This window comes from Thermobia domestica, chromosome 16 (genome assembly GCF_964235325.1).
Source record: "Thermobia domestica chromosome 16, izTheDome1.hap1.1, whole genome shotgun sequence".
Lineage (NCBI taxonomy): Eukaryota > Metazoa > Arthropoda > Insecta > Zygentoma > Lepismatidae > Thermobia > Thermobia domestica.
The window spans coordinates 92,355,463-92,371,530 of NC_137469.1; the positions used below are offsets into that span (position 1 = coordinate 92,355,463).

General features: G+C 35.1%; 1 protein-coding gene across 8 annotated transcripts in view; it reads left to right on the forward strand.

The window, feature by feature from the left end:
* Positions 1-16,068, forward strand: part of Rab3 (RAS oncogene family member Rab3) — a 356,244-nt gene that overhangs the window by 218,068 nt on the left and 122,108 nt on the right. For all 8 annotated transcript variants that reach the window (XM_081742738.1, XM_081742741.1, XM_081742740.1 and 5 more), the window contains one exon: positions 2,895-3,119. In XM_081742738.1, coding sequence (XP_081598864.1) covers positions 2,895-3,119 — 225 coding nt within the window. The remainder of the gene's footprint in view (positions 1-2,894; positions 3,120-16,068) is intronic.

Genomic DNA, 16,068 nt, shown 5'->3' on the forward strand with positions numbered 1-16,068 from the left:
GTTAACATGGATTTCGAATCGCGACCGAGGCTTGAATGTGGTGTAATTGGTAGGTCTACATGTCCATTAACCATCGCAATATAGGCCGTTCGCCACAACAAGAGAGCTGGATTGCAGGACCGTGCTATCAGTCTCGGAGTTATATCTTCAAACACAGAAGAATCAGAATCGATGGATGACGATACGGCAGAGGAATCAGATGATTGTTTTAGCCACAGCAACTGACGCAGTGTTATTTGAAGCACTGTTTATCTTATGAGATGCTTAAATACTCAAATGTATGTCATTAATTGTAGCAGCAACTATATATCATGCAGAGAAGGCATCCGAATTGGTTGAAGTATATTTTATACATGTAAAATGGCAGTAAGTGCGTCTTAAATAAGCAGCAAACGTTAATGACATTTGCAGTGTACAATTTACATACCATCTAAATATACCTAGTAAATTCTGTATGTTTTGGTGTATACAGGGTGGCCCAATAATAATTATACAGTATTGTACTGATCAGCTCATTGCGTTTTATATCATTTCTTATTGTCATCCATCAGGTAGACTCAGTTTCTTTATTATTTGCTCTTAATGTGTTCGGAAGAGCTGAAGCAAATAAACCCATAAACTAGAATGTTATACTTAATCAATGAAGGGCCACCCTGTATACTGTGCTATTAGTTTCTCTCCGCGTCGCTTAGGATGTAATCATTACTCACTTCTAGGCAAAAATAAATTCTCTTTAGCCATCCCCACTAGTCTATTGACCAACGCGCGTGCCCTTTGTGCATGAGGTCCCGGACTCGATTCCCGACGTAGAGCATTGTAATTCGAACTCATTACGGTGGTTCTGGTTCCACGTTAAACTGTAAAGCCACGTCTAACGCAGTCTCGGTGCGCAAAAGGGATGCTAAATTTCGATGAACAAACAAATAAAAGTCTACTCTCTAGCTACTCTATCTTGTTAGCACTGGAAGTTGGCATATTAGTGACAAGAAATGAATGAGAAACGTACTAAACACGAAGAAAGGGATTGGCAAGTCGAGAACTCTTAGCTTCCCTTTCGAACTATCAGAGCAGTGAATGTTATATACCAACTTTTGAATATACTATCATCTCGTTCAATAATTATTCTTCCCGATGTCTAGATAACTCCTCTTGTAACAACTTCCCCTTGCGGTACTACGACCACATCATATGAAGTCGTTTGAATAATTGGTCAGCAGTACCATCTACTAAAAGTAGCATAAGGATGACAAGGATGTTTTAAAGCCGCTCAGACTTCCATATAATCGTAGACGCATAAAAAGATTCGCGTACCAGAAATGTAACTTAAGTAGGGATGAACGATCAATGTATGACGTGACCGACCTAGTTTTCTGCTCAGATTTTCTTTCTCTTTTATGCTGTGTGATTCGACATGTTACCATTAATTCTAAATGACTTAAGATTTTGTGAAGCATTCAGTAATTTCTGCACGGAGGTTCTTGTTAGCGTATTATCATAAAAGATAAAACAAAATTACAGGTTGTAGTTTGCTGTTATATTTTATTTTGTATTCAGCATTTCACCGGAAAATATATGCTAGAGAAAGTTTATTCATGAAGAAGACATCTTCCCTTTTTCTATGATTTTAGTAACTGTATTCTTTTGATATTTGTTGCGAAATAGAACTTATTGATATTCGCTACCTTTGATGCTGATAGTTCAGGTGACATAGAAGCCCATCTTTGTCCTCCCTGCTAGCACAGTTGCTAGCGCACGCGGATCTTCAATAAGAAATACATTGCTTAACTAAAACTTGTTTGAATTAAAGATACAATCTCGATAGTTACAGACATATGAAGCTTTCCGGGTAGCGAGGACGACTCAATGAAAGTTACTTGCTGACCTGATCTCGGAAATTAGATTTGACTGTTTGAGTAGTAATACTATACCCAAGTGCTCTATGGCAATCAGGTTTCGTGCCTAACAATATATGTTTAGTTTGTGGAAATCGTTTCTCTTTTCGTTAGAAAATACAATTTCAGAATAAATGAAGTAGTATTGTTTTGACTGTTCTGGGTGATTTTCAGGAAACAAATCAGAGAGTCCTTTGGGAAGGGCAAAGGGGGAAATTGTCCCCCTGAGTTTGAGAAATACATATTTTTAATTAATTTTAGCCTACAAGTAAAATACTAATAAAGAATGTAAAATCCGTCATGTTGATGAAAAATCTTGCTAGTCTCAAGTAAAATATGAAATGACATTGCTGAAACAAGCCTTTCCTTAGTTCGCTTTTACTACCAGCACTGGCGCAAATCCCGAGGGAATGAGGGGAACAGGTCTCCCAATCTTAAAACTGGGGGGACTGTCTCCCCACTAATCGGATTTTAAATGTGTTTTGGGGGGGTGAGGAAGAAACGTGATGATTTATGTCCGACTGCCACAAAGGAAAGTCAGATGAAATTGATGACCCATGCTGTATAATATACAACAGGTTCACCTCAGAAATCAAATGCACCTACCATAATATGAGTCTCATCTCACCCCCACCCCCAATAAACCTCAAATCTGCCCACCTCCCAATGTTGAAGACACCTCTGCTTCCCTGATCCTCCAGAGTATTGTTTTTCAACTTCATAAATATTTTGAACATCGCATTAAAAAATATATGGGAACGGCCTTACTTGTCCTCCCCAATGTAGAAGACAGATTTGCGCCGATGACTACCAGGAAAGCCTCATCATATATGATATATACATATAATTTCTAATAAGGTAGCTTCTATTGCAAATGGAAATATTTTGGCAATGTAATAACAATTATAAGTAAAATCAAATATATATAATATATTTTTAGTTGTTAATGTCTAATTCCATTCAGGAATGTTAATTTTTAATTTTTGTGTGATTTCATTCCAGATGGCAGCAGGCCAGGATCCAAAATGGCAAAAAGACGCGGCAGACCAGAACTTCGATTATATGTTCAAGCTGCTTATTATAGGCAATAGCAGCGTAGGTAAAACGTCATTCCTCTTTAGGTACGCTGACGATTCTTTTACGTCGGCGTTTGTTTCCACGGTCGGCATCGACTTCAAAGTGAAGACAGTATTTCGTCAAGACAAGAGAGTGAAGCTTCAGATATGGGTAAGTACATTGTACGAAAAGTCAATAATTCTTAATTAATTAAATATTGAGTGCTGTACATGACGATACATTGCAGGAAGAGTGATTCATTACATTAATTGGAAATGTAATTTAATCATCAAAAGTACCAGGTTGTCATAAAATAAGTATCGCTGTTCAGAGAACTCTGGAGACGTAACCACTTGTCAGAATGCAACCAAACCTGGTAGGAGTACGTTTGAGAACATGAAGAAGCGATTGATGTAGAAAATAAAATTAGTTCCAATTTCCGCCACCAGAAGTAATTGTGGCGCTGTACAACACCAAGTAAGCACAGCGTGGAAGAAAAACTACACTAATGATGCTAAATGATAAGAAAGGCTGTAATTACCTCTCTTGTGGGTTTCGTGGCATTGATTACCAATGCAATTAATACCCCGTAGTCAGTGGCGGATACGTGAGGTAGGGGCCTTTTAAGCTGAAGCGTCCTTTAAAATTCTTGGGTATCTTACAAAAATTAAGTTAAATGTTAGTCTTTACTGTGCTCATAAAATGCAAGCTCCCTCCAAAATCCCAGGAAAAAATTAGTGTCAAATCTCGCCTCCGGAGGCTATTGTGTTTCTGTTCAGTGTTAAGTACGGTGAGTGTGGTATGGAAGACAAATGATATTATTGATATTCAATGAAAGAAAGGCCGTAATTATGCCCCCGTGCGACGTGTGGTATTGATTTGTACTCCTATTAGTAACCTCGTGGTGTGGTGATGTGTTATTGGCGATGATCATGCTATGAGGTAAGAACGCATAGTTTCCAGTACCGTATAAGATGATGACGTTTTAAGGACAGGACCTACAGGTTAACATGAGATCCGACTCACGTATGGCTTCGTCGGAAGTCAAACCCGAGATCCCTTGAACGCAAGGCATAGAGTGTGGGAAGAAAAAAGAAGCAAACTTCGGATCACCATAAATTCATTCCTGGCACATAGTGGCATTCAAACTCGTATCACTGAAACACATGCAGATGTGAGTAAGAATCTGGAGAGGTAAGTACAGCCTTTTTCATCATTTAGCATCACTAGTGACATTTTTCTTCTATGCTGCATTTAAATGACGTTGTACAGCGACATAATTACCTCTGGTGGTGAAAATCGGAACTAATTTTGTTTTCTACACCAATCGCTTCTGCGTGTTCCCAAATATACTTCTACCAAGTTTGGTTGCATTCTGTCGAGTGGTTACGTCTCCAGAGTTCTCTGAACAGCGATACTTATTTTATGTTAACCTGGTATATTTAAAGACATATGCCGCCTTATGCAGAGTCGTTTCGATACATGATTAGCGTCATACTAAAGGCCTGACTACTACAGGAACCTTATGTTAGTCGAACTCTTTAGCATGGCACTAATCACGCGTCAAAATGACTCTGCATACGGCCCATGACATCTAAAAGTGATTAAAAGTATCACATAAACACTACTACAATCACTTTTTAATTAATTGAACTGATAGTTGCAGAAAGGACCTGAGTTACTTTTTTATATGAAATTTGGTTTATGAGCTTTTCAGACTTTCTAAAGCATAGATGCAAATAACCACTCGTCCACTCACCCGGGGCGAGTGGTTCATCGGTGCGGGCTAGATTTTAATATCACTATTAGAATACCGAAGGTAAGTAAATGATTTTTATTATGGGATGTGGGCTAGTAGCTTTTTCCGTGGGCTAGTAAAATTTTGTTGCTTATTTGCATCCCTGCTCTAGAGTATACGCAACTTTATGTATATATAAAGGTCAGTGTCAAAGATGTTCAAATGGTGTAAACGCAGCGTTGAATTATAGGTTGAGTGCAGAGCCGTAACTTGCCGGGAGCATGTGTCGTCCTATTTAAGTTCCTCACTGTTCGACGTGAGTCCATTTCAGGATAAAAGTTTCCTTACTCAAAAAGAAACGGTACGGATATAAATGTGTAAATGAAGCATGGAATAGAGTTTACTACATCCCAAAAACAACACGCACACACACACAAAAATGTTAAATGAAATAAAAATATGATCTATGCCCATTTCATTATAATATCTGCTATTAGGGACCCCAGAAATCATTCATGTTTCTTAAGGTTTAAATTGTACCAAATATTGTTTCCTTAATTTAACTTGTGAATCATTGAATGGATCTATCATACCATTTCCAAAACAACTGATAATAATTTAAAATGTTGCTGCTGCCCCATCATCGAAACAAAATACAATGTATATTTCCCTAAGATGAAGCATAAATGTCATCTGGGCCTACTTCAGTACACGCCAACTGGGGTTCCTAGAAGTAATATCTTTTAATTAAGGTTTTAAATTTTAGGGGGGGTGAATTTAATGATAAAATATTTCATTAGGAACCGAACGAATGGGTCCAAATATTAATGCTTGCCTCTCCAGGAAAAGTTCCAAGATACAACACTGGTTGTGTGTGCAGAAATGTTCGCAGTCCTGTCTTGCGGTCCTTTTTACACTCTACAATTATCTTTTTGTAGTAAGCTGTTTCTGCGCCACAGTCAGTCTCATGCAGAAATAATCAACATTACAACCATTGTATTATTGTGCGATTGTCTTGTAATAAACCGATAAAATGTATATTTTCGTTGTAACTATGAAAATGGAATCAGATCACTATCTTGATAGTTAACCTCAAAACAAGCGCAAAAGAAAATAGTAGTAAAATAATGAAAGAAAAGCAACACACAAACTATGCTGGAAAAATGTCCAGGCCAAAGTAAGTGGATCGCCATGTAAGTGTTCACTGAACTGTTTTATCAGTACAAGTGACCAATTAGATGTATGGATCACATTTTTAGATATCCCCATTTAAAAAATCAAGAAGATCAATATTTATAGGGAGTTAGAGAATGTGTTGGTGTTGCTCGACACGACCACGGAAAGATAGTGCTACACTATCTAAGCAAGGGCGCCGATTTTTCTGTAACTTTGGGGAGTCCCATTCATTTTAAAAAAATACATATAACAATACGTATATCCTAACAATAACAAATACGTATAAAAAACATATTCATAAAAATACATGGGAGCCCACCTGAGCTTTGGGGGGGCTGGGCCCCCTTGGCCCCCCAGGATCGGCGCCCTTGTATCTAAGTCTTTTGGATAGCACTACATTGTTACAACGTTAGAATTTTTTATTATTATCATTTATGCTCTTACTGATAAAAGTGTGAAATAACTTAGAGAACTCTGGTCGTTTGATTGCATTTTACCGTTCCTTTTCAGCACCGAAACTATATGAGACTTGGATCTTTAGTTGAAGGTAGCATTCGTACCACCATTGAGGGTTTAAACTTGAAGGCTCTTCCACCGGGAATTGAACACGGAACTCCGTGTACCAAAGGCAGGCGCGTGCTAGCAATTAAACCAGCCAAGAAACTTATAAATAGTAAATTATTATGTAATTATGTTACTAAATGATGAAAATGTAAAATATGTGTATTTAGGTACTCTTCATAAATAGATTAACTGTATATTTTGCATATAGCCGTAGCTTTTAAACAATTTTCCTTTAATATCTCAAAACTACACAAAATGATTATAGTCTTTACTGCAACCATTGATTTATTTGCGCCTAATTGCTTGTAGTTTTATGCTCGCTTTCAACCCCGGGGCTATGTTAGATGGAACATATACTTTAAAGTAGGATAAGAATCATTTTGAGCAAGTACTGGGGATTGAACCCGGGATAATGCATATAGAAAGCGGACGCGTTAGCCACTTAGCCACCGGTGGGCTATGTTTCAGATTTCGGTTATACCTGCGGTTTTGAGTCACATCATTGTTGCATAGGCCTATAATTTTACGTCACTGAGGTATAACTTGAGTCACTGTTCCAAATAATTTCGACATTGAGAATTACCTTCTGAAATTCGTTATACTGCATAGCTACACAAGGTTCTGAAATAAACCTTTTTAGTGAGAATTAATACTAGTTTGCATGAGCGTGGAAAGAAAAGTGTAAATAACACATGTGTACTCTAACGTTCTAACATCTTGTAAAAGTTCTATTGAAGAATAATTTCTCGAATAAATACTTTTTTGGGGGGGGAGGGAGGGGGATACCTAACTATACACTTTTTAACCCCGTAATCCGGAGATATAATTATGAATATAGTAGTTTCTACGTAATTTTCCACACATTAATGAGTACTTGTAATAAGGCATTATATTTGAATTCCACTTGTAACATGGGTACTTTTGTATTTGTAGAAGAAATGCCCTTTTTTGTTTATAAAATTAAGCTTCACTCAGAATCAATAAATATTCAAAAGCAGGAAGATATCTTTATTATTATTATTATTATTATTATTAATAATAATAATAATAATAATAATAATAATAATAATAATAATAATAATAATAATAATAATAATAATAATAATAATAATAATAATAATAATAATAATGAAATACGAGTTCTATCCAGAAGGAAACCGAACTTCCAAAAATACGATTAACAAAACTGTTCTTGACTTCCTGCTTGCCAACGCCGTGTAGTTAGATTCTTCCCAAACATTTTAATGGTAATTGCGTTATTCTGCATTGTGTCATTGTGAGATAGCAAGCGTTGGAGTAAAGTTGATTTCGTACTTGTGATAATTGTGTATTATTGCGAAAATGAAGATTTTGGTAGAGCATTGGTGTGTGCGTCAAAGTTTGTTTCAAATTGGGCAAGAAATTTACAGAAACTGAAAATATTACAGGAAGTGTACGGGGAAGAATGTACGAGACGAATCGGTTACAACGTTTCAGAGCAGGAAGAACATTCATAGAAGACGAGGCAAAATCTGTCCGTCCATCAACGTTATGTGAAAACGTTCACGTTCAGAAAGTACGCGATGTTGTACGGATAAATCATGGGTGGAACGACAGCGAAATAGCTAAGGTACTAGAAATCAGTACAACGTCCTGTCATGTGATCTTAGTTCAAAAACTGAACATGAATCTTATTGCTGCAAAATTCGTTTCACAGTTGCTAACAAGTAAAGAAGAAACATGTATGGAAAACTGTAAAAATCCTCTGAATCGCACAGACGAAGACTATAACTTCTTGAAGATCATCATAATAGCTGATAAAGACAGATCTACGAATATAACGTTGAAACAAAGGCACTATCATCCCAATAGCTAGGAGAATCTTGGCCGAGACTCAAAAAAGCAGGTCAAAGTCTCTCAAACGTTAAAGTGATACTTATTGTTTCCTATGTTTTGTGGTGGTGTTCATTACGAATACATTTCACGTGAACAAACCAACAACAAAGAATATTATCTAGAAATGACGAGCTGTTAGAGGGAGGCTTTGAGAAAGAAGAGACCAGGAGCTTGGAAAGAAAGAGCATAAAAAACGTTGCATCATGACAACACTCCTAGCCATTTGGCGCTCCTCATTCGGGAGTTTTTGATGGTGAGCAACGTGACTGTTGTATCCCAATCACCCAACTCGCCTGACTTGGTACTTTTACACTTTTTTTTTTTATTCTCCAAATTGATATCAACCATGAACGGTCGTCGTTGCCAATCCATAAAAGAAATAACAAAAAATTAACTACTAGACCTCCAACGTAGCCCAAAAAATGTGTTTCAGGATGCGCTCCAATAGTAGGAAGATAATCTGAGAATAATTTATCAATAGTGGAGGAAATTAAAGGGGATATTTTTAAACAACTTCCATAAACGGCAAGCACCATCATATTTAGTAAGTTCGGTTTCTTTCTGAATAGATCTCATAAGTGTTTAATCTAAATTTACAATTGTTAATGCAATGGAAGAGAAATTGGTAACACAGGATACTGAATATGGTCACTATTTTGAGAAGTGTCACCGTCTCGAAGGCAATTTAAGCCAACATTTCCACAATACACACAGCACGAGGCACGTAATGTAAGCCAGGCCTGTTGATGGTAAACTAATCGATAGGTGTAAATGTATTCTACTGGGTTGCGGTTAGGAAATAGAACCAATTTTCCTAAAACAAATGAAATCTTTGAGTTTTACGTCCCACGGTTATGCCGGTTAGGCTAAAGGAGACGGTGATGATGAGTAATGAATGAAATGATGGAATGAAGAAAGTGGGAGAAAACGGGAGAACCCCGAGGAAACCCACGCACACGGTGTTTGTCCACCTGGGAACCCAAGCACCAGAGGTGAACGCTCTACTACTGAGCCACCGCGGCCCCTTTCCTAAAACAAAAAACGCTTTCGTATGCGGAAAGAAATTTTCTGGTAAAAACTGTTTTGGATTCTGCACTGAAAGCAATTTTCGATAGTGTACAGAGGAAAGAAAAATCCCAAAAAGCACACATGTGTATAACACGGGTGCATGTTTCATACAAAAGCAGTATACATGTGGATTATTGCTATTTGCGAAATGATATTTGCAACATGATAGTGTCAAAATGTGTTTCGGTTCTCTTCCGGAAACATATCAAAGTATAATTTTAGAGTAATTAAAATCTTAATTTCAATTTTAAACGAATGCATTGCATGCCAGAAGGTACAAATATATAGATTGTATTATATTAACGTCTATTGAAACAATAACTTTTGTTTTGCATTAAGATGTTGAAAGTATTAAAAAGCATTAGTTTTTCTACTTCCGAAATGCGAAAAGAATAAAAAAATTAACTTTAAAAATTTACATTTTTACAAAAATATAAATATTACTGTATCTTATCCTTAATTTACAACATAGTGCAGTGATGTGAACTTCCGAGAACGAATAAGAAACTACATATGGAGTCCTCAAATAATAACAATAATAATAATATGAAAAAGAAGCAAAGTGAAGTTATATTTGCTAAAGATAATTAAAAATACCAAAGCATTCGTTTCTGACTTTCGCAAAGATGCTAAAGATTTCAAAGTTTTAGTTTAATCCTTGTGTACTGTATCATAATTCAGAAAATTATCAAAATTCAGATCAGATTATGAAAATAGGTATATTAGATCAACATAATCCAAATCATAGCTGTCTGGTTTAATATTATTCTGAAGGAAATAGTTTGCCACAAGAACTTTGAACCAAGCTACATTCACATACAAATACATGTAAATTGTTAATATACCAGTTATAATAATAATTGTAATAAATCTTATGAACTGAAAACATATACAAATGTTCCGAGACATGGTTATCTGGCGTGGCAAAACATCCTGTATTTTCTCACAGAAAAAGATTATTTGCGGTCGAGAAACTTTGATGCAAGTTTGGAAGTTGTTTACAACACAGAAACCAGGAACATTTTAGTTTACTGAATTACTTCTGTCGCATACACTCTCCATATTGTTCACAGTTACTTGTGGCAACAAATTGAAAAGATACGAAGAAATAGTGTATAAACTGTTCATGACACAGTTTTGGTTTCTTGTTGTGTTATTTTGAACAACTAGAGTACACATAAAACTTAGGCTAGCTGTGAGAGTAAAATTTATGAGAGCTCTTGACAGTGGTTCAGGAAACTAATGTCAAAGCAGCAGTATATTAAAATTTAAAATTACATTACCTTTGACCTTTGAATAGCAGTGTTATTTGACCCTTTTCTAAAACAAAAAAAAAAAATCCATTTTACTTCTTTCATTTACCTTTACAGTATAGACATCCGTTTGCGTATCCAATATTGCTTAGTTTATTAAAAAAATCTCGAAAACAAAACAAAACAAAAACAGCTAGTGTCTGTTCTTCACCATTCCATCAGGTGTAACTGGTTTTATGGTCTCGTATTTATGTTGTCTCCAACGATAACACATAGAGATAACTGGATCGCTAGCACTTAGGTTTTCGTGCAGTAGTGGTCCGCCAGCCTGAGCAATCTCATCCACTGCAGCAAGGCAGGATAATCAATAAGGGAATGGCTTCATATACCCTCCATCATGTGTATATATATATTTACTTTTTCCTTTTTATTTTACCATAACGCCATGCTTCTGAAAATATTACTTACTTACTTGTTTATATGGCATTCTACAGACAATTTTACAACTAAGATATACTTTAAAAGCATGTGTGTGAGTTAGGAAAAAACAAACGACAATTTCCTAGTTAACAGTATAATTTGCCACGTATTTACAGTATATAACTAAATAACAATTCATCCCAGCAAAACAATAACTGTCAATTATGATAGGCAATTAGCAATGAAATTTTAGCGCCACAAAAGTTCGTTTTTGGATTTTCTCGAACACTACACATGGGGATTTACTCTTTATCCCTTAGCATATTACCCTCAAGCACATTATCTTGCTTGAGCATATTACCATCAAGCATATTATTTTGTTTGAGCATATTACCCTCAAGCATATTATCTTGCTTGAGCATATTACCATCAAGCACATTATATTGCTTGAGCATATTACCCTCAACCATATTATCTTGCTTGAGCATATTACCATCAAGCACATTATTTTGCTTGAGCATATTACCCTCAAGCACATTATCTTCCTTGAGCATATTACCATCAAGCACATTATATTGTTTGAGCATATTACCCTCAAGCATATTATCTTGCTTGAGCATGTTGCCATCAAGCATATTATCTTGCTTGAGCATAGTACCATCAAGCATATTATATTGCTTGAGCATATTACCCTCAAGCAAATTATCTTGCTTGAGCATATTACCATCAAGCACATTATCTTGCTTGAGCATATTACCATCAAGCATATTATCTTGCTTGAACATATTACCATCAAGCATATTATCTTGCTTGAACGTATTACCATCAAGCATATTATCTTGCTTGAGCATATTACCCTCAAGCATATTATCTTGCTTGAACGTATTACCATCAAGCATATTATCTTGCTTGAGCATATTACCATCAAGCATATTATCTTGCTTGAGCATATTACCATCAAGCACATTATCTTGCTTGAGCATATTACTCTGAAACATATTATCTCGAGCATTTCAGCTCGATGCGATCTATCGACTGATAAATATGTCTTATATTTGGATAATATTTTAGTTAATCAGAATTTAAAATTTAAGTTAATGAAAATTTTAGCCTATATCTCATTAACCGTACCATATTGTCGTTTTGCTAGTATCATAATGAAGAACTTAATGAAGTTATATCTCGACATCAGTCTCGCCTCAATAATAGGCATGGTTCTTGCACAACATAAATTTTAGGTTTACTAATTAAATAGGGTTTTCTTTACTTTCTCGGAAATTACGCATGAACTTTCACACTCACTAATATCATTGTGTTCATCTCAGTAAGATTCATCGATTGTATATTTTATATCTTTTGATTTGTTTTTCTTTAACCGCTAATATTGTAGCATTTCAATACTATTTATTTATCTATTGGAGTGACATAACAGAAATTTAAAAACTGCTTTTAAAAATTACTTAACCTCTTTACGACGAAATTACTTAAAATAGTTCGAAAAAATATTAAGTATTCTACATGAATTAGGATTACTAAAGTTGAATCAACTGATAAATATGCGGAAAATAACTTTTTACTATGTATTTCCGGTATGTTGCGAATTCGAGACATTCGGCAGGTAGGTTACACTTCACTCTTCACACAGAAAATAAGAACGCTTGTAACTTTACATTTAGAATATTACAAATTATTTATAAATTAATACTTAGTTTCTCATCTTACTTGACAACTTTTTTGTCACATTACTACAATTGTATTTTCAGCTACTCATGTAATTCCAGGAAACAATTTTTGTTCTTGTTCAGACATAGATGAACATTACATTTGGAACACTTTATCACTGTATGTCCCTTGCAGTTTGGCATCTTTCTACGCTACCTTGATTTCATAACAAGAGGACAGTGCGCTACTGCATCTGTGCGCACTTCGGTGTTCGGACCACGATGCCTGAGGACGGAAGCCCTCTTTTTCGTTTGGCAAGACCTTTTCCATCCACACAAAGAGATGCTCCAACTGCTGTTCTGAAGGAAAGTTGATCTTTCTGCTTCTTCTTCCGGATCCCTAGTGTTTCACAGACACGACGGTAAAGTAACCAGTTGTTGACAATAACATCATCAACGAAATTGAAGAAAAGCCTTAGGTAGTATTTCTTAGAGCGCACATGAATTCGGTAATATGAAATGAGAGCATCTAGTGCATTGGCTCCACCCATAAACTTATTTTATTGGGTAATAATGCTTGGATATGGGACAGCAATTTTCTGCTTCTCACTTCTGTCCCATCTTTTCACAAGTGAGGTGATCTGCCCACTAGTGAAAGTGCTTGACACTGCCTTTCCTTTCCTGTCAAACCATTTGACAAATCTCTTCAAAATATCCATTTCCCTTCTTTTTCATGTCGCTGTTTAGACTGCATCCTTGCACTCGGTTCAGTTGTAATGTTCCTTATACCCATTCTCCCACCTTTGCAATTTCGATGAACAACTGTGGCGATGAAAACCAATTATCAAAATAAATAAGGTGATACTAACTGCTTGGAATAACCGAAAATGTTAGTCATTAATGCCGAATGTCGCGAAAAAGCGACATACCACATTATTGTAATATTTCAAGAAACGTTACGTCCAAAATGGACAATATTATGTCCTGTAAGTGTTCAATGTTCATAAGTGTTAGACCGTTTTTATATTACAAACACTCACCTAATTTGCAGTAGTGCAAAAGATGAAAACAGCAAAAACACAAAAACTCGTTCTGTTACCGTCAAAATCCTCCCATTCACAGAAGTATACAAAATCGTTCATAGACGGTATACTAAGCAAGGATGAGTTGACCGGTACGTCGCGGATTCGTTGTAATCGGCATCTGAGGCCACCGCCAGACATCGGCTCGCAAAAGCATGCATAAGTATGTTCGGATTCGTGACAGACGTCCAAAAGGAGTTAATTATTTGGTTCTAACAGCACAAACTTTATGTTCTTTAGTTGTATAACTTGGATGAAACTGAACTTACTGACCCTGTCTGACCCTTCCAAGCTTAAACCGTACTGCATGGCAGGACAGTTTACTCAAATCTACGATACTTCTGACTATCAAGCTAGTAAAATTATTGGAAATTTATGTTCATGTATTTCCTTGTGAAATTTATTTTATTTATTTATTTATTTATTTTTGATATTTTGATTTTCTCTACTTATTGGTATTTTATAACTATTTGAGATAGAAGTTTTTTATATTTTTGAAGCTGTGCATGCACGCTTTCATAGTAACATTTCAGAAGTAAATCAATTTAAAACTAGAATATTTATTCATTAGTTCCCAAAATGTATCCCATTTTATATTTGTGTGTGACGGAAGGAGGGAAGAAAAGATTCTATTGCCGCTACTGGATATGAATATTTTAATATGTAAATCATCAATTATTTTTTTCTTTTCTATTTGACTTTTCTACCACACTATATTTATATTCTTCTATTGCCCATTCTACCATATATGTTAAAGCATTTTGAAGTACCGTAAGTTATGCAAGAAATATTTCGAAAGACAATCAATAAATTTATACTGTGATTAGTGATGTGAGGTGGAAAATTTTCCGCGGAAAATTTTCCATTTCGGAAAATTTTCCCCTATATTTTTCCGGAAAATTTTCCGTTCTAAAAAAATACAAAAATCAATTAATAATTCCTCAGCAATCATGAAATTGATTTAATTCATGTATAGAAATGTTAAAAAGTGAAAGATCGTTTAAAGAATCTGAAAATTTTCATGGCTCAGAAAATTTTCAGTACGATGTAGGAACTAATGGAACAATTTTTCATAAATCGAAAAATTGTCTGTCCTGTTACAGTGATGAAAATTTTTCGGAAAAGTTTCCGATTCATAAAAACATACTCCACTTACACCTACATCGTTGTTTAGTCGTGATGTGAGGTGGAAAATTTTCTTCTATATTTTTACTGAAAATTTTCCGTTCTTAACAAATATCAATGATTAAGTAACAATTCGTCAGTATTCATAAAATTGATTGAATTCATATATAGAAACGTTAAAAAATGAAAGATCGTTTAAAGAATCTGAAAATTTTCATGGCTCAGACAATTTTCAATACGATGTAGGAACTAGTGGAACAATTTTTCATAAATCGAAAAATTGTCTGTCCTGTTACAGTGATGAAAAAATTTTCCGGAAAAGTTTCCGATTCATAAAAACATACTCCACTTACTCCTACATCGTTGTTTAGTCGTGATGTGAGGTGGAAAATTTTCTTCTATATTTTTCCGGAAAATTTTCCGTTCTTAACAAATATCAGTGATTAAGTAACAATTCGTCAGTATTCATAAAATTGATTGAATTCATATATAGAAACGTTAAAAAGTGAAAGATCGTTTAAAGAATCTGAAAATTTTCATGGCTCAGAAAATTTTCAGTACGATGTAGGAACTAATGGAACAATTTTTCATAAATCGAAAAATTGTCTGTCCTGTTACAGTGATGAAAATTTTTCGGAAAAGTTTCCGATTCATAAAAACATACTCCACTTACTCCTACATCGTTGTTTAGTCGTGATGTGAGGTGGAAAATTTTCTTCTATATTTTTACTGAAAATTTTCCGTTCTTAACAAATATCAGTGATTAAGTAACAATTCGTCAGTATTCATAAAATTGATTGAATTCATATATAGAAACGTTAAAAAGTGAAAGATTGTTTAAAGAATCTGAAAATTTCCATGGCTCAGACAATTTTCAATACGATGTAGGAACTAGTGGAACAATTTTTCGTGAATCGAAAAATTGTCTGCCCTACAGTGATGAAAATTTTCCGATTCATAATAACACACTCCACTTATTCCTGCATCGTTGTTTAGTCGAGATTGGAGGTGGAAAATTTTCTTCTATATTTGTCCGGAAAATTTTCCGTTCTTAACAAATATCAGTGATTAAGTAACAATTCCTCAGCAATCATGAAATTGATTGAATACATGTATAGAAATGTTAAAAAAAAAAGTGAAAGATCGTTTAAAGAATCT